The 17,576-nt window shown below is 37.8% G+C and overlaps 2 protein-coding genes across 2 annotated transcripts; both read left to right on the forward strand.

Moving 5' to 3' along the window:
* The first annotated feature begins 2,036 nt into the window (after positions 1-2,036).
* Positions 2,037-7,889, forward strand: LOC121943058 (dehydrogenase/reductase SDR family member 13-like). Its single transcript, XM_042486434.2, has 5 exons — positions 2,037-2,418; positions 4,446-4,564; positions 5,433-5,556; positions 5,902-6,228; positions 6,693-7,889. Exons 1-5 carry the CDS (start codon positions 2,292-2,294, stop codon positions 6,950-6,952), a joined length of 957 nt encoding a protein of 318 aa, XP_042342368.2. The 5' UTR covers positions 2,037-2,291; the 3' UTR covers positions 6,953-7,889.
* Positions 7,890-12,158: 4,269 nt separating this feature from the next.
* Positions 12,159-17,165, forward strand: LOC121943094 (dehydrogenase/reductase SDR family member 13-like). The gene is made up of 5 exons (XM_042486485.2): positions 12,159-12,295; positions 13,164-13,282; positions 13,715-13,838; positions 14,376-14,702; positions 15,250-17,165. The coding sequence occupies exons 1-5, from the start codon at positions 12,169-12,171 to the stop codon at positions 15,507-15,509; spliced, it is 957 nt and encodes a 318-aa protein (XP_042342419.2). The 5' UTR covers positions 12,159-12,168; the 3' UTR covers positions 15,510-17,165.
* The last annotated feature ends 411 nt before the right edge of the window (positions 17,166-17,576 follow it).

Below are 17,576 nucleotides of genomic sequence, written 5' to 3' on the forward strand. Positions count from 1 at the left end.
GTAGTCTCGCGTTAACTGAGAATGCAGTAAAAGGCACCGGCATGCACGGACCCCTTTACGTTAATCTGAGGGCGATTTAACCTGTTGGCCTCGCGCATTTACGTAAGGGTCACGATTGCAATCTGAGGTTATTTTTTCACGGCACGTTTAAATCGTTTAAATGCGCGTTTACCCGGCGAGCAGGGGACGATCCCACAACTCTGGCTAACATTACCTACAAGTTACAATAACCTTTTAAAGAAAATATTTTAATGTAATGTTCAAAGAACGTTTTAAGGATGTTTATCATTTCAAATAATGTTCCTGTGAGGTTAAATGCTGACTAAAACGTAACGTTTGAAATGCAACATTTTGGTGATGTTGAGAGGTGACAGATCTTAAAAAATAAAAATAAAAAAAGTTCCCACAACGTTACATGAGAACAAAGCAAGAACGTTTTTTAAAGTAACATTCAGAAAATGTTACTGAGGATGGAGATTACAGGATTCATTTTTTTAAATGAAAATCTAAGGTATTGTGATAGCCTATATAATAATAATATATATATATATAAATACTATAATAATATTTAAAAAAATATGTATTTTTTATGTTTATAGAGAATGTTGCCCGAACTTTAAGAAGAACGTTCCCACAATGTTGCATGAGAACAAAGGAAGAACATTTTAGCAAAATTCAGACTATGTCATTGAGGACTGACGTTACATGATTTAAAAATGAAAATGTAATGTTTACTATAAAAATACAACAACATTTTAAACTTTTTTGTTCTTAGAGAAAGTTACTGTAACTTTAAGAAGAACATTCTGGGAAACGCTATTAAAACATTGCATTGGTTGCATTGTACCATTCTCACATTTTCATTAAAAAAAGGGTCTGTAATCTCTGTAATTTTGTTCTCATGCAACGTTGTGGGAACGTTTTATGAAAAAGAGTACCATATGATCTGTCACCTCTCAACAGCACCAAAACATCCACAGAATATTGCAGTTAAAACGTTACGTCTTTATCAGAATTTAACTTTAAATGAATTTTATTTGAAATGATAAACATCCTTAAAACGTTCTTTAAACATTAGATTAAACTGTTTTCTTTAAAACATTATTGCAACTTGTAAGTAACTTAAGCCAATGTTGTAGAAATGTTCTGAGACATGCTGAAACACAGTTGTGGGGATGGATATCTTTAGTAATTATTCGGTTATAGTTTTTTAAAGACTGATTTGGTTCTGAGAAATAGTTACGCTACTTTTTAATGAAGCTGTTCACATTATCGTTTAAGATGGTGCAACTTCAGGTGTCGATACCTCACATTTAATTGCATGTATGCAATCAGAGTATTTTCAAAGCTTCTACAGTCGGACACATAAATTCATATAAAATAATTCTGTATTCAAAAAAATTAAGAGGCAACAAAAACGGCAGTTCTGTCTTCATCTGCAGGTGGTGCTGCTTTCCCACGATGATACTGGACCTGAGGGAGAGACAGATCCTTCTGCAAGACATTATTTTCATTTCACACAGCGTGACTGTACAAATATATGTTTTACTGAAACATGGAAACGCTCGACACAAGACTTTTCTGTTGGCCTCGAAACTTCAGTGAAGCAAAATGGATAAGAAACTGAAAAAAGGGAAATTTTATACTGTTAAAAAAATAGAAATAAACACGGGAAGAAGGTAATGATCAGTTTAACAAGCCCAAAATTTGCAAAATTATCAAAAACATACAGGAAAATTACCTCAAATACACAATAGAAAATTAAAACAAACGAGAAAATCAAAAGTAACATCTTTTTTTTTAAAATATTAAGTTATAATTACAGTTCTCTCACATTTTTGGGGGATAATTTTCAGATAATTATCTCTCTGTCTCTCTTTTACAAAGCACCTTTTCAGGTTGTTGTCATGTAATCTTTTGCAAATTTCTTTCAGTTTGTGGGAAATTTATTGCCAAGTCACTCATGCCGTTTTTCATGTTGTTTTTTGTTTAAGAAATCAACCATTTAATTCAGGTTTAAAAGGAGCCTGGATGCAGCACAAGAGGACTGATGTCTATCCAGAGGGTGAAACAAAACCTGGACTGCACTGTTTGATTTGACTTTCAGACCAAAGCTGAACCTCATTGTCCTAAGTTGCCTAAACAAACACGTGTGCAGCCTGATAACAGCGAGCCGACCGTCACGCCCAGGCAGGAAATGCAGAGTTAGTTTCTGTGTGTGGCTCTGAAAGCACAAACTGGCTCAGACGTCCTCGGTGCCGCCAGTCTGGTGAGCGACTGAAGCTCTAACGATGTCGACCCTTCTGCTGGTCGTGGGGGTCGTGGTGGGACTTGCCTACATTTACCGTCACGTTGTGGTGAAGGGAAAGAGGTGCACAAGTGAAGCAAAGCTGGATGGGAAAACTGTGATTGTGACCGGTAAGGTTCTTCTTTTTTTAAAAAGACGTATTTATGTATTTTGCAGATTTTTTGTGTGTCATCAGAAGGCAGAAGTCGTATCCAGTGACTTCAGGTCATTGAGTATTGATTGTATGTGATCAACTATACTCACATTCAAATGCTGCATCAACAGTTTATATACATCACATTTAAAAGACTTCCTGTCTCTGCAACTCTGCATGAAAACACATCTTTGAGAACCAAAAATAGAAATTCGAAAAGTATGATATAAATCAGGTCTTCTTTAACCCTTAGGGACGGTTTGGCGCATTTTATGCATTTTTCATTTTCTGATAATTTTGGCTGCAAGATTGTGTATTTTTGTTTAATGCTGGAATTTCCAGCTCGGCTCCTACAGTAAGTCTAAAAAACGTTACATTCAGACTGAGCAAAAAAAGCACCATCAAAACATTCAAACTGCACTTTTTGATCCAAAAGCCATCAAAGCAGAAAAACATGCTTTGTATTATTTCTAGGTGCCATTTTTTGGCACTGTTGCATTGGAATTTTCAGTTTTTACGATTTTCCACCTGATGACATTTGTGTTTATCACCATGTTTGGCATATGGAGGAAATGCATGCTGTTTACACTGTCACAGTCAGTGTTGCTGCAAAACATCGACATATCCCAGACTGTGATCATCAAAAAAATAGATTTTATGTTACATTTCCAAATAACATTTTCACCTAAATCTTACGATTCAGCACATTCTTGCATAAACAGTCAAATGCACAAGTCGCAGAGTCGAAAGACACGTCTTTCTGGTTTTAAACAGTCCGGTCTCAGTGGAAACGCACGTGTTTGGGAAGCACTGGGCATACGGCTGAGTAACTGAGACTTGGATTATACTGCACGAGGTGCCTGAGAGTTTGTAAACGGATGTTTTGATATAGTTTTACATTTTGCAGCCGAGATATGATTTGAAGCGCCAACCTCAAAGACATAAAGTTGATATGAGGTTAGTTTTGGGAAAAACAAAGCCAGCCCTCCGCTCACAGCTAATTGTTTCTCGGCTTGTGCCGTGGTGTTAATCTCGGAAATTACAGTCTAATTTTCAACAAACTGGACCCGAAGCTCGACGCTATCAAATGGTGCTAAAGTCGTTTGGGTACATCTGTGAAAAGACAGAGTGATTTTACATGAACGGACACAATAAAGCCAATAAATGTACCAGTCAACAAAGCCACAACGAATGCAGATCAGTTTCTGTATTACATAAACACACTTGTCTCTGAATGGGCTGTCTTCCTCCTGTAGGAACGTCCCATTCAGCAAAAACATTGTTTTTTAGTCTTTTGCCTAAAGTAGGCTGCATTTTAAACGTTTGTGGCCGATATCTGACAGACATTATCATAAAAACAAATCAGCTGAAAGATTAACACTTTAAAAAATGTTGGGACAACTTGTTTTTTATGCGTAAGCTACTTAAAAACTTATGTTTATAATAATGGAAATGTAATACATAACATGCTTGATTACCATAATTATGAGCATTTTAGGTTGATTACTCATGAAAATTAACAAATTATTATTAACAAAATTTTCTGTATTTTGGAGTAGTAATAAGTGTACCACAGCTCTATTTTGATTTATTTTTCTATTTTCAAAAAATAAATATAATTTTTTATTAGAACGTTCGACGGCATGTTTGGCCCGCTGACTCTGGTGGCATGATAGTTGTGCAGTGGATCACAAGTCTTAAAAAAAGACTCCACAATCAGCTGCACACCCAAGTTGGCGCGTCTGTCTGATGCATAATTGGTCCTAACTGCAAACGCTTTAGTCGACACGTGCACGTATCAGCGCTGAGTGATTCTGTAAAACCTCGTGTCATTTCACAGACAAATGGAGCTCCAGTAACATCATTGATTTCAGCAACCATAGCTTTCACTGTGGGAAAAAAGACAATCATCCCTGCACTGGGACATGATTTATGTATAACTGTATATTCCACATATGTTGGACTTGCAAATAAAACATTTTATATCCCCCTTTTCACGTTCAGGCAGCAACACGGGCATTGGGAAGATGACAGCCATAGATTTGGCAAAAAGGGGAGCCAGAGTGATCATGGCCTGTCGCAGCAAGCAGAGAGGAGAGGCTGCTCTGGAGGATGTCAAGAGGGTGAGTGGAAATCTGTCTGAAACGCCACGTCGACGACTTTGTGGGCGCCTGATGTCACGCAGAAACTTATAGTTGCTTGTGAAATGTTGTGAGGATGTTTGCAGAACGTTTATATCACATTTATGGTTGTATAAATGTTTCCATGTCATCGTAACAAAGCTAGATGGTAGCTGATATCTACGTCGCTCTGTATACTGGCCCATTCTGATAAAACTCCAGACGGGTTTCCATTAAACGTCAAATTGTGCAAATCGAATGGAACGGAAGTGCGTCTATTTTGAAAAAAACTCTTATTGCAAACTAAGTTTCTACGCTCGCATGAGGTGGTATTTCAGGCGATTAAACACATTTTGCAAATCTTCAATGGAAACACTTTTTTTGGCTTTTCTAGGTCACATGATGCTGTGTCTATGTGCTTGTCAGGAGGAACTGGCTCCCTCATGATGCAGCAGGAGCTACAAGAGCTGTTATTGCATCACATAACTCTGAGTTTTAACCCACAATTCCTCTGTGAAATCGTGGACTATCACCTCCCACGTATAAGGGACTCGCCTGTCCTTCACGGCTCCATAACACGCCTGCGTGGCCTTGAATTGTAAATAATGACGGCTAGTTTGGTGGCTGCAATAGAAATAAAGCTGCTGATGTTTCGAACATCCATCACCATGGTTACTGAAACGCTATTGTGAGGAAAGTCGCAGTATTTCACTCAGTGGAAACGCAGTCATCGCAGTGTTTTATCGACATTTAGAAAATATCTCTTCTGCACAAATCTGTTAACAGAAACCCGCCTAATGATGCAGAAGTATCCTTGACAGCCATGTTGTCTTTCTTTTGTATTGGACAAAGCGCTCATTATCTCCCGCAGGAGAGCGGCAGTCATCAGGTGCTGTTCATGCAGTTGGATCTGGGGAGTCTCAAGTCCGTTCGAAACTTTGCCGAAACCTTCCTGAAGTCTGAACCCAGACTGGACATCCTCATCAACAACGCAGGTGAGATTGTTCATTGCATCAAAACAAGCAAAACCTGAAAATATCTGTGGCCGAGTGTAACGATTCCTCGAATATGAATGTTTAAGTAAAAGTAAACTTTAAATTAGATTATAAGTTAAAGGTAAAACATCAATTACAAATACTTAGCCATTTGAGTGTGTAACTGATATTTCAAACCTTTTGTATCTTGATAACTTGTTGTACTGTTTAGTGACTAGATTTTTCACTTCAAAAATTTCGCGCAGCTGTCCACAACATGTCGTGTTAAATTACCCAGATTTATCAGGAACCATCGAATCAGATGTCTGGATTACACTTTCAGCGTCCTCTGTGTTTTTGTGGCAGGTATTTACCTCCAGGGTCGAACGGAGGACGGACTTGGGATGATGTTCGGCGTCAACCACATCGGGCACTTCCTGTTAACCAACCTGTTGCTGGACCGGCTGAAGGAGTGTGAACCCAGCAGGGTGGTCAACGTGTCGTCCATGGCGCACAACTTTGGAAAAATAGATTTTGACTGCCTGAACAAGCACAAAGCTCTCGGACTGGGGACGTCCTTCATGGAGGTTCTGCAGGTCTACTCCGACAGCAAGCTGTGCAACGTCCTCTTCACCCACGAGCTGGCCAAGAGACTGCGGGGAACCAAGGTCACCTGTTACAGCCTCCATCCAGGTCAGGTGTCACCATCGAGCTTGTGCAAAGAAATGAAAAATGAAGTCTTAAAACAGCTAATTATAGCACATTGGTTCATAAAAACGGGCATGACGTTGTTTTGAGAGTTCAATGAGGATGATTGGAGAGCGTCTTTTCTTGCGTTCGTAACATTGTGAAACGATCCTCGTGTACTTGGATCCGCAAAAACAACCGAAAACGCTGTAGTATGCACACCAGGCCAGTAGTTGGCGGTGTAACTTTGTAATGACACACAGAAGGCGTCACCGTTCTCACAGGATTTGTGCAGCAGAAGGTTTTTGCATTTTCAGAAGAATAACTTCTGGAACCCGGATTCAAAAATTTGCATTTTCAGGACCCCGAAACGCTGTTTGTCGTGTGAACGAAAGGCAAAACTGCAGCAAAAGTTTAACGTTTAATGCAAAAACGGTTTCTAACACTACCATAATTTTATGCTTTTCCAGGAGCTATCAACTCTGAGCTGGCGAGGAACACGAGCTCCACACTGCAAATGCTGCTGTCTCCTGTGACGGCGTTTTTCTTCAAAAACACCGTCCAGGGAGCCCAGACCACCCTGCACTGCGCTCTCCAGGAGGGGATCGAACCTCTCAGCGGACGTTACTTCTCCAACTGCACCGTGAGAGAAGTCTATCCCAAAGCCAAGGATGACGCTACGGCGAAGAAGCTGTGGGAGCTCAGTGAGAGACTGACTGCTCTCGCATAAAAAGCCGTCCATCGAATTCTTGATATTGAGTTGTTATTAGGCGGATTTTCACTAACCCTCAAATTTATGCCAATTTAGAAAAAAAAATAGCGCAAAAAGAAAAATTTTAACACTTGCATGAGGTAGTATTTCAGGCAATTCGAAAAAGAAATATCTGACAAAACTACTATAGAAACACTTTTTTGGCTTTTCTAGGTCACATGATGCTATGGCGATGTGCTCGTCAGCAGGAACGGGCTCCGTCATGATGCAGCAGGAGCTACAAAAACTGTTATTGTATCACATAACTTAAGTTTTTAATCCACAATTCCTCTGTGAAATCGTGGACTACATCTCCCAGAAATCCCTCATATGTGGCTGCTCCCACATATGAGGGGCTCGTCTTTTCATTTTTGCTCGCATAACACGCCTACGTGGCTTTCGATTGGAAATAATGACGGCCAGTGTGGTGGCTGCAATAGATATAAACCTGCTGATGTTTTGAACATTCATCGCCATGGTTACTGGGATTTTATTGGCAGAGAAGTCGCAGACTATCACTCAGTGGAAACGCAGTTATATCGCAATAGTGTTTTATAGACATTTTGAAAATATCGCTTCATTTTTGCGCAAATCTGTGATGAAAACCCGCCTATTGTTTCTTTTGCATGATCATTATGGGAAGATATCCTTGAAGGTGCCTGACGAGAGGCGTTAATCTGGCAGTCTAAATAAGGCAGTTTAGGTAAGGTAAAGGTGAGCCATTCACCTTCAAGAGCTTAGCAAGAAAAGAGAAGAAAAGAGCCAGTCCAACTAGAAGAACTAGCTACCATGACTCAGTACTTTTAACAGCACCGCCCATATATTCATGTTTGTGATTACTCAAGATAATGTTGTAACTGATTCCTTGTAACCACATATTGAAATGTAATAAAACCACAGATTTTGATTCCATTTATTACAGCGACTGATGCTCATTATGAAAAAACAAGTTACTATAAACAGACAAGATTTTTTTTGTACAAAAAAGGCATTTTATTCCTTGAAGCTACATGAACAAACCATTATTTTACTATAACAATATTCTGCATGAAAGTTTGTGGTTTTGCTAATTTAGAGTCAGCTAATGTGTGTCAGAAAAAGGTGATGATAAATGACACTAATCGTAATTTAACAAAAGAACGAATTTCACGCGGGAGTTCAGAGTTTTGCCTAAACCTAACCATCTGTGACTTTGTTGCCTGATGCTAATTATCATACAGTCCTAGCTGCTGTGTAAACATATGGGCGTTGGGGCTGGGCGAAATGGAAAAAAAGTCTTATCATGATATTTTTTTTTAGTCGATATCAATATATATCGTGATATACATCAAATCACTATTTCTGTCAAGCTTAAAGTTTCCCCTTTAACCCTAAGTAATATATGAAGATATCATGAGGTTAATTTTGGTTTAAATTTAAGCACATTGTGCTGATAATAGGCCAACCTCTCCTGACTGCAGGACTCTGAAACCTCTGCGCTTTTAATCATTTTACTCAGGAATTAAAAACTTTTGAGTCAGCCTACTTCTCCTATAGCTGCCAACAGCCTGCCAACATTCCCAGTTAGAGAAAGGCTGAAAATAAGCTCATGTGCTTGTGGCCCCGGGCCCCCAAAACATTACATCTGCCCCTGGTAATAATAATGAGAGCTCAGCGCGAGCGGCTGGATGAGACACGGAGCGATGCGTCCTGGTGTTTCTAAATAATTCAAAGTCTGATTAAAGCTGAAACTAACACAAAGTCGTCTGTAGAGTCTAAAGAAGTCACTTTCCACCTCTGCAAATGTGGCTGTTTCGGTGCTGTGGCTGTCAAACACTCAGCTGTTCCACAGTCAGAGTCCTTCACTGGATTTGATTCCCCGCGGCGCTATTCTTATCATCATTGGCTGTTCGTGTTGTCTGTCAAAACATGCAGGAATGCGTTCTTCCGACTATGTCTCATATTTTAATCAATGAAAAGTTATATCGTGATTAATATCGTTATGGTTTCATTGTCGTCCTGGAGCGTAAACAGCGGACGCAGAGGGATAAATAAAATGTCATAAATAGACGCTGAAGGTCCTGACAGAGAGGCACCATGTGACGCATTTCGAGTGATTGATCTGCAGATCATATCATGCTATGGATCTCTCGAACCTCATTTCTTATACAGGCCCACCTAAATTAATATTTAATAATAATAATACATTTTATGTACAGAGCGCTTTTCAAAATACTGAAAGACACTTAACAGAAACAAAAACAAAGTTAATTAAAGTCATTAAAACACAGAATAAATTAAAACAAAATCAGTAAAAGCAAGATAGACAAGCATGAAATGTGCATAAATCAAACATCAAAATAATAAAACCCAAAGCCCTCGCACAGATGGCGCCTGTGTTACTGCAGTGTAGGTTGTTTTTACCGTTTCTGGGTAGAACAAGAATAAAGAATTACTTGATGGGTCTACTACACAGTGAAAAGGCTCCACATCTGAACAGTGATCTGTCTTTGGCTCGCGACTTAATAACGTGGCAGCACATGATAATGATGTGACATCAGCGGCGAATCTCCCCGGAGCTGAAATGACATCTGTACCCGAAAGTAAAAACAAAAAAGGAACTGTACTGACGTTACGCAGCTGTAACCGCCGTTATCTTTGCGTCTGAAAGGAGTCTTTTAAAGAGAGCTTATGACATGTAAAAAACTAAAGGTTAGTGGTTTGGTGTGCTTATTTGGAAGCACGCGCGCTAGCAGAAGGCCGATTGTTGGCGATGCTCGTAACTGTTTATTTAAAAAAAAAAAAAAAGAAAAAAGTTGAGCTTCATGCACATCCAAAAGTGGTTCAATACTCGGTGCTGCAATAATCTAAAATAGAAAGAAAAAGACAAAAGAGCCCGCACACTAAGATAAGGCTCCTGTTAACATTTATATTTATCTTATTAAGTATATCAGAATGTTTTTCTGTGGCAGTCGCTCCGCACGATGACGTCTGTTAACGAACCTCTCAGCTCATTACTGCTTAAATAAGCAAAAAAGAAAAAAAAAAAGAAAATCACACAAAAACAAACAAACAAATAACAAAACAAAAACATAAAAAATGCAAGAAATTGCTTAAAAAAAGGTATACATATATTTTTTCTATAACATAATGTGAAATATAAACTTAGAACAATTATAAATATAGTTTTCTGGTCATTTTCACCCATTTTACAATACTTTCTCATATTAACTGAAAAAAAAACAACAAAAAAACAAAAACAAAAACAAAAACAAAAAAGGAAACACAAAAATTACCTTAATCAAGTTCCAAAAATAGAATAAAATAATTAAAAATACAATTATTAGAGTTATAAATAAAGTTTCTTGGACATTTTCCCTATTTTTTTGATAATATCTTATAATCTCCCCACAGCTAGATTTCTTGTCACCTTCTACATTTTATTTATTTATTTATTTTTTTTGCAATTTGACAGAAATTTCTTGCCAAGTTGCTCATTGTGTTTTTTTGTTTTCAAAAGAAATCAAACCAATTTTCTCTGCAGCGGAGGTTTAAATGCTTGTTAAAGGCGTCGAAATGTTGCACAAGAAAGCCGATCATTTAATCATGGAGCTCAAATCAGAAATGAAGTTGAACTGAATGTAAAATCCAAATAATCGACACAGAAATGAATTCTTCGTGTGTGAGGTCAGGTCGCTCCCTTCATTTCTCTCCGCTCTTCCTCTTTACAACAAAAAAACCAGTCAGACTCGGCGGTTCGGTCACTGTGACTTCGCAGCTTTCATCAGTCTGCTGTTTGTCATATCAAGTTATCCAACAGGATGTTTGCAGGATATAAAATCTGTACGGTCACGGTCAGATAATTCTCCCACACAGTGCTGGATGAAGTACCTGAAAGCCAAACTTGAGTAAAAGTACAGAAATCTTACCAGGAAAATACTTTGGGAGAAGTTACTTCTTGAGTAAAAGTATCTGATATTTATGATAAAGTAAATTCTGCTGACAAAAAAGCGAGTGGTTAGAAGTTTGATTTTTATAAAGTTCATGTGCACCAAACACCACCATAAAAATGGAGCGTGTATTACACTTAAAGTAAAACAAAGTCCAGTTTTTCCTTCCCTCTCATTCCTTCATTTTTCTGATTTTCTCCTCCTCTCTTCCTCAGCGCCTTCACTATTTTGTAGTAACTAAAATGCTGGGAAATACTGGAGTTAAAGTTTACCTTTTATTTGGGAAATGTAGTGTAGGAATAGTTAGTGAAAGTTGCATAAAGATAAAAACTCAAGTAAAGTACAGATACTCCCAAATACTACTACTACTATAAATAATAATATATTTTATTTGTAATACATTTGTAACTAATCTCAAAATGCTATAATATAAAAGCATTACAATAACAAAAAGTATAAGTACTGCAACAATTATTATTACTTTGTTACCTGACGTTCATGAGCTGTTTCTGCATAACAGTCAGTGCTTCGTAGAAATTATCAAAAAACTTTATATATATAATTATGTTACAGAAAGAAGAAAAACACAATTTTCTTAGCACTTTCTTTGGGTTGTTTTCTTGTTATTTTATTTTGATTTTTGGGGGGATTTGTTTTCTATTTTCAGGTAATTTTCTTGTGTGTTATTGTTTTTTACTTTTCTTTTTTGTTGCTGATGTCAAGGTAGTTTTTTTTTACCTCTTTTTCAATAATTTCTTGCTATTTGAATTTTTTAAAATTTATTTTTAAGTTTAAAAATAATCCAGGCTTAAAATGCACTGGAGCTTTGTGTGTGTTTCGTGTTGGCCCGGAGCACACCACTGAAATGCAGCTAAGTCACAGTTATACTACGTAAAGTACAAACTGAAGTATTTCATAACAAAGACAGTGTGTCCTGTTTGATTACTTTATTATTATTATTTTTTTTATGTATTTATGGCGACATCTGCTGGTCCAGTGACGCTATGGAAACCCAATCGGAAGCTCAAATTCTTGGACATGATTTGTCCTTCAAAGCAAATTTTTTTAGGGGTATTTTGTGAAACTAAAATTTTAAATCAAACACACATCCCGCTATATTTGTCACGAGCAGCGTGTTTCGCATTCATTTTGAAAACAGCTTCGTTTTTCATGCTTAAACAAACACTTTAGCGGGTTTGACTCGGCTTTAGAGACTTTATTTTGAAAGTGTCGCCGGCGCTCCCTGATTGGCTGGCTGCTGCAGAGATGTCGGCGCTGCTCTGCCTCGCTGCAGCGGCGCTTTTCCTCTATGTGATGGTGTATTACGGCGCTTTCAGGGGAGCCAGGTGCTGCAGCTCCGCGCAGCTGAAAGGGAAGACGGTCATCGTTACAGGTAACGAGCCTTACCGACCGCTTCCGTTACCACGGAGCCCCGGTCACACTTTCAGTCTGCAAACAGCAGTTTCCGTTTACCGTAATACTTCTATAAATGCGCCCCTGAGTCAACTCCGGAAGTTACTGAATTGCTTTTTGTTTTGCTACAATGTTACAACCTGATCCGCCCGCAATAATAATAATAATAATGATAATAATAATGATAATAATAATGATACTAATAATGATACTAATGATAACAACAATGACAATAACAATCATGATATCGATAACAACAGTAACAACAATAAAACAACAAAAATAATAATAATAATAATAATAATTATAATAATAATAATAATTATTATTATTATTATTTTAATATCATTAACATGCTAATAATAACAATAATTCTAATCATCATCATCTTTATTTGCATAACACTTTTCAAGCTAGATATTAGATATTAGTAGTTAATGCGACCGGTAACCAATTATTTGGAACCGGATGCATTTACAATAAAAATAAGTCTTACTGTAAAAATTTAGAATTTGAAATAAAACAAATTCCAACACAAAACTTTGTTTATATGTTATACTTTTAACAAATGTTAAATCAAAACTGAAACGTTCAACATCAAATACAGCAAGTTCCCAGTTTTCTTTTGAAAATTAAAATAAAAAGCGAATAAATTCACTTTTTCATTGAATAATTTCTTTGGCGGTCGTTGGAATAAAACGCCAAAACAGATCGGCAAAATGCCAAATATCGGCTTCAGTAATCGGCTGGGCCGATAATCTGTCTATAATCTAACCGGCTCGCTGAAATCAGAAACAGCTCCTTGCCGTCTGCGTTTCATTGAGTTTGATGTCCGTTTGTCTGCACAGGAAGCAACACGGGTATCGGCAAGGCGACGGCTCTGGATCTGGCGAGGAGAGGAGCCAGAGTGATCCTGGCCTGCCGCGACAAGGACCGAGCTGAGGCTGCGGCGTTCGACATCCGGAGAGTAAGCGACATGTTCAATACGTTTTTTTTATATATCATATTGTGTTTTTTCTGTAAAATGATTTTAAAAATAAAATTATTATAATAATAATTTTCAGGACATTTTTACCCTATTTTTCTGGTTTTCTTAAATAATAAATAATAATAATAATAAATATTCCTCACTATTTTCTAAGTGTTTTTCATGTTACATTTAACTAATTTCTTGCAATTTTTGGGATGTTTCTTGCCAAGTCGAGTATTTCCTTTTCCCAGTTTGCTCTGGTTTCAAAGGGTTAAACAGTTTGCAAAAGGCGTCCGAGGACGTGGAAGGAAGTGACTTCAAACACAGTAACAGACTGAAATGAGCCTTCGGAGGCTGCACGTTGTCCGCAGTGTCCGTTCCGTGAGACGTGTGTTACGGTCTGACTGACTGAGCGTTTTTGTCCCTCAGGACAGCGGCAACCTTCAGGTGCTGTTCATGCAGCTCGATCTCGCCAGTTTCAAGTCCATCCGCAACTTTGCTGAAACCTTCCTGAGGACTGAACCCAGACTGGACATCCTCGTCAACAACGCAGGCCAGGACCTAAAACCTCTTTAGTTATTTTTTAATTTTTTTTAAATGTTTATTTTTAATGTGATTATAATTTTAATTTTAATATTTTTTTTATTTTGAGCTTATTTTATTTATTTATTTATTTGTTTGTTTTCTTTTTTCCACTTATTCACTATTATGTAAATGCAATATATATTATATTTTCCTGTAACATAATTTTAAATGTAATTATAAATGCAATTTTCTGGACATTTTTTCCCTAATTTTTAGATTTGTCACAGTGTACTAATTTATTGTAATTTGTGGGACATTTCCTGCACAGTTGGTCATTAACTTTTCTCCATGTTTTCAAAAGAAATCAAACCAACTTTCTCATCACAGACAAGCTGATGTTGATTCAGGTTTCAAAAGGTTATTTATAAATAATTATAATTATTAATATCATTTTCTGGACATTTTCCCTATTTTTTGCAAAGTTTTTAATAATCCTAAAAACAGAATCAGTCTTGTTGTGCGTCACCTCTGCAGCGCTGTGAGATGGAGGCTCTCTGTGTTTCAGGTGTGATGGGTCCGGGACGCACTGACGATGGATTCGGCATGGCGTTCGGGGTAAACCACCTGGGTCACTTCCTGCTCACCGGCCTCCTCCTGGAGCGGCTGCAGCGGTGCGGTCCGAGCCGCGTGGTCACCGTGGCCGCTCTGCTGCACCGCCTCGGCGGCGTCGACTTCCCTCTGCTGACGGCCAACAAGGACGTGGTTTCTGCTCAGTCCACCTGGAACAACTTCCAGGCGTACTGCAGCAGCAAGCTGTGCAACGTGCTCTTCACCAGGGAGCTCGCCAACCGGCTGGAGGGCACCACCGTCACCTGCTACAGCCTGCACCCAGGTCAGCCAGAAAATACAATAAAAAAAACCAAAACACATTCATTAAATAAAGTGCAAAGAAAGTGTCAGCACGGCACGGCAAATTTTTACCTGATTTTATATAAAAAAAGTCGCAGGGAACTTTTTGTTTTTGATGTTGAAAGTTTCAGTTTTGATTAAATATTTGCTAAAGGCGTTAAAACAACGTTCTGTGCTGGAGTTTGTTAGATTCAAATTGTAAATAGTGACAGATAGATTTTCATTTTTTAAAACTCGAACCACACGTGTGTAATTCTCAGCGCCCAAATTCTGATGATTTTCTACTTTCATTGAGTGTATTTTTTAATCTAAAATATCAAATATTCAGTAATTTTCAGAATTTTATCCATTTAAATGCCAAGTTTTTGTCAAGATGCCACCAAGTTTTAGGCTATTTTTAATATACTACATGCAAAGTCGATTTTTTAAATTATTATTATCACAGTCTGGGATTTATCGGTGATCAGCAGCATTATTGATCCCACATGCATGAAAACGTCTGATCATAAAGCGCCCGTTTGTTGCTGCAGGAGTCGTCTACACAGAGCTGTGTCGCAGTCTGAGCCCGTGGCTGCAGATCCTCATCGTGCCCTTTGCCAAGCTCTTCTTCCTGGACCCTGAGGGGGGGTCCCAGACCACCCTGCACTGTGCCCTGCAGGAGGGCATCGAGTCCCTCAGCGGACGCTACTTCTCAAACTGTGCGCTGCAGCAGGTGGGAGCCAAAGGACGAGACGACGCCCTGGCAAAGAAGCTGTGGGAAGTGAGTGAGAGGTTAACCGGTTTATCATGACGGACTGATCCAGATCCAGATCCAGATCCAGATCCAGAATGATTGCTCTGTGCCTCATCAGAGACCTCAGCAGGTCCCACTGTCTGACTGTTGGTCTCTTTAAGGGCTGGTTTCCTGCACATGCATGAGGTATTTTTTACTGTTTATATGATCTGCACAACCTAACTTTTGTTTCTGTTGTTTATTAACCCTTCAGAAACTGAGCAAATTAGCTTTCTTTCCTTCAAAAAACAGACAAGAGACAAGCAACTTATGAAGAGATGGCCCAAGATTTGCAAGAAATTAGTAAAAATGTTACAAGAAAATTATCTGAAAATAAGCCCAAAAAAATTGCAAGAAATTTGCTAAAAGTTACAAAATAAATTAAAATAAGAAACAAAAACAATATAAAAATCTGGGCATCTTTAACTGTTTTTGGATAATATCAAATAATCACCCCTAAAGTTAATTTTCTGGTCATTTTTATATCACCTTTTACTAATTTCTTGTTTTTTTGCCAGATACTTCTTGCCAAGTTGCTCATTAATATGTTTTTTTCCATATTTGCAAAAGAAATCCACTCAGTTTTCAGAGGTTTGAAGGTTTGTGGAAGCTGTCTGAACGCAGAATAAGAAAACTGATGTCCGTTCAGGTGTTAAAGGGTTAACCCTTTGAAAACTCAGCAAATTAGTCTGATTTCTAAAAAAAAACATGGGGAGAAGGCAATAAGCAACTCAACAACACAAGGCCCAAAAAATAGCAAGAAATAAGTGAAAAAGTTAAGAAAATTACCTGAAAATAAGCACACAAAAAAAACAAGAAAATAACTCAAAAAAATAAAAAAATATAAGATTATTTTTCTCTGTAACATTATTTTTTAATCTAAAATTATAATATATAACTATATATTTTTTTGATAATTTTCTAATAATTCTCCCCCCTTAAAAACTTGTTTTCAGGCCTTTTTCTCCGTCACTTTTTTCTTATTTCTTACATATGTGGGACATTTCTTGCCGAGTTGGTCTTTGCATTTTTTGTCCCCATTTTTATTTTAAAAGAAATCAAATCACTTTAAATGACAGCTATCCACAAACGTCACTGAAATGTTTTTCCTGCCTTTATGATGAAGAAACGGCTTTGTGTAAATGAACGCTGCGTCGGACCAGAAAGTGTCAGCGAATTTTTATTCTTCTGCTCAAAATAAACGGCAGCCTGATGATGCTGTGACCACTGAAGTGAGCTGCTCTTTCTTTCATGATTTTGAATGTTTGCTCCAACATGATTTCTCTGCTCTGACATCAGAGTTGTTGGTGGCAGTTAGCAGCTCAGTGAGGTGATTTGCATACTTTACCTTGAAGCTTTTGTACCTTAAAGTTTGTCCTGCACTTTGCTAAGTAGGTTTAGCATGTAATTAATAGCTTTAGTTATTAATTACATGCGTATTAATAACCATGCTAGCATTTTAAAAATGAAATCCGGTGCATTATCTTTCTGTATGTATCTTTCTGTATGAGGTACCGTAAGAAACAAATGATTTATGATAACTTACTAATATTATGCGAGGTGTTTTTAAGTTATAATATGTATTTTTGCAGCTCAAAACACAATAAGGACCTTTTAACTCTGAAATGTCAGTGAGCCTGTTGTGTTGCCCTAATAAAGTTTTTTCACTCCTGAGCCAGTGCAAAGTGAGTTATTAAAGAACAGAAAACAAGTAACTGCAGTTTTTGCTGTTTTATGACGTGCAACGTTTTTTTTTTTTAAACGACGGACAGACAGCTGTGCTTGATCCAGATGTTATCAGCGCTTCTTATCGCTTAACTCTGATTGCTATCGTTTACATCTCAACCATTCGAGACGCGTCATTCAGGACATCAGATGAAAAACTATGCAGCCAAGTCAGAATGACTCTGCAGAAATCAGCAAGGAACGAACAGAAACTTTTACATTAATGAGGACGTGTAGTTGGTTGCATTGCTAGGTGTGATTGGTTGTCACAGACAGGGTGTGAACACCCAGTGGAAATAAACTGAACTGTGTCACAATGTGGAACTGAAAGTGCAAATATCCAGATGTTTTGATCACTTT

Source organism: Plectropomus leopardus, chromosome 6 (genome assembly GCF_026936395.1).
Source record: "Plectropomus leopardus strain MGB_pleo_1.0 chromosome 6, ASM2693639v1, whole genome shotgun sequence".
Taxonomy (NCBI): domain Eukaryota; kingdom Metazoa; phylum Chordata; class Actinopteri; order Perciformes; family Serranidae; genus Plectropomus; species Plectropomus leopardus.

What these genes read in the sequence shown, in the direction of transcription:
- LOC121943058 (XM_042486434.2), top strand. Translation starts at nt 2,292, where the DNA reads ATGTCGACCCTTCTGCTGGTCGTGGGGGTCGTGGTGGGACTTGCCTAC. An exon ending in GAAAACTGTGATTGTGACCG is followed by an intron (nt 2,419 to 4,445) that starts GTAAGGTTCTTC and finishes TTTCACGTTCAG; the next exon opens with GCAGCAACACGGGCATTGGG. An exon ending in CTCTGGAGGATGTCAAGAGG is followed by an intron (nt 4,565 to 5,432) that starts GTGAGTGGAAAT and finishes TATCTCCCGCAG; the next exon opens with GAGAGCGGCAGTCATCAGGT.
- LOC121943094 (XM_042486485.2), top strand. Translation starts at nt 12,169, where the DNA reads ATGTCGGCGCTGCTCTGCCTCGCTGCAGCGGCGCTTTTCCTCTATGTG. An exon ending in CATCCTCGTCAACAACGCAG is followed by an intron (nt 13,839 to 14,375) that starts GCCAGGACCTAA and finishes TCTGTGTTTCAG; the next exon opens with GTGTGATGGGTCCGGGACGC. An exon ending in CTGCTACAGCCTGCACCCAG is followed by an intron (nt 14,703 to 15,249) that starts GTCAGCCAGAAA and finishes TTGTTGCTGCAG; the next exon opens with GAGTCGTCTACACAGAGCTG.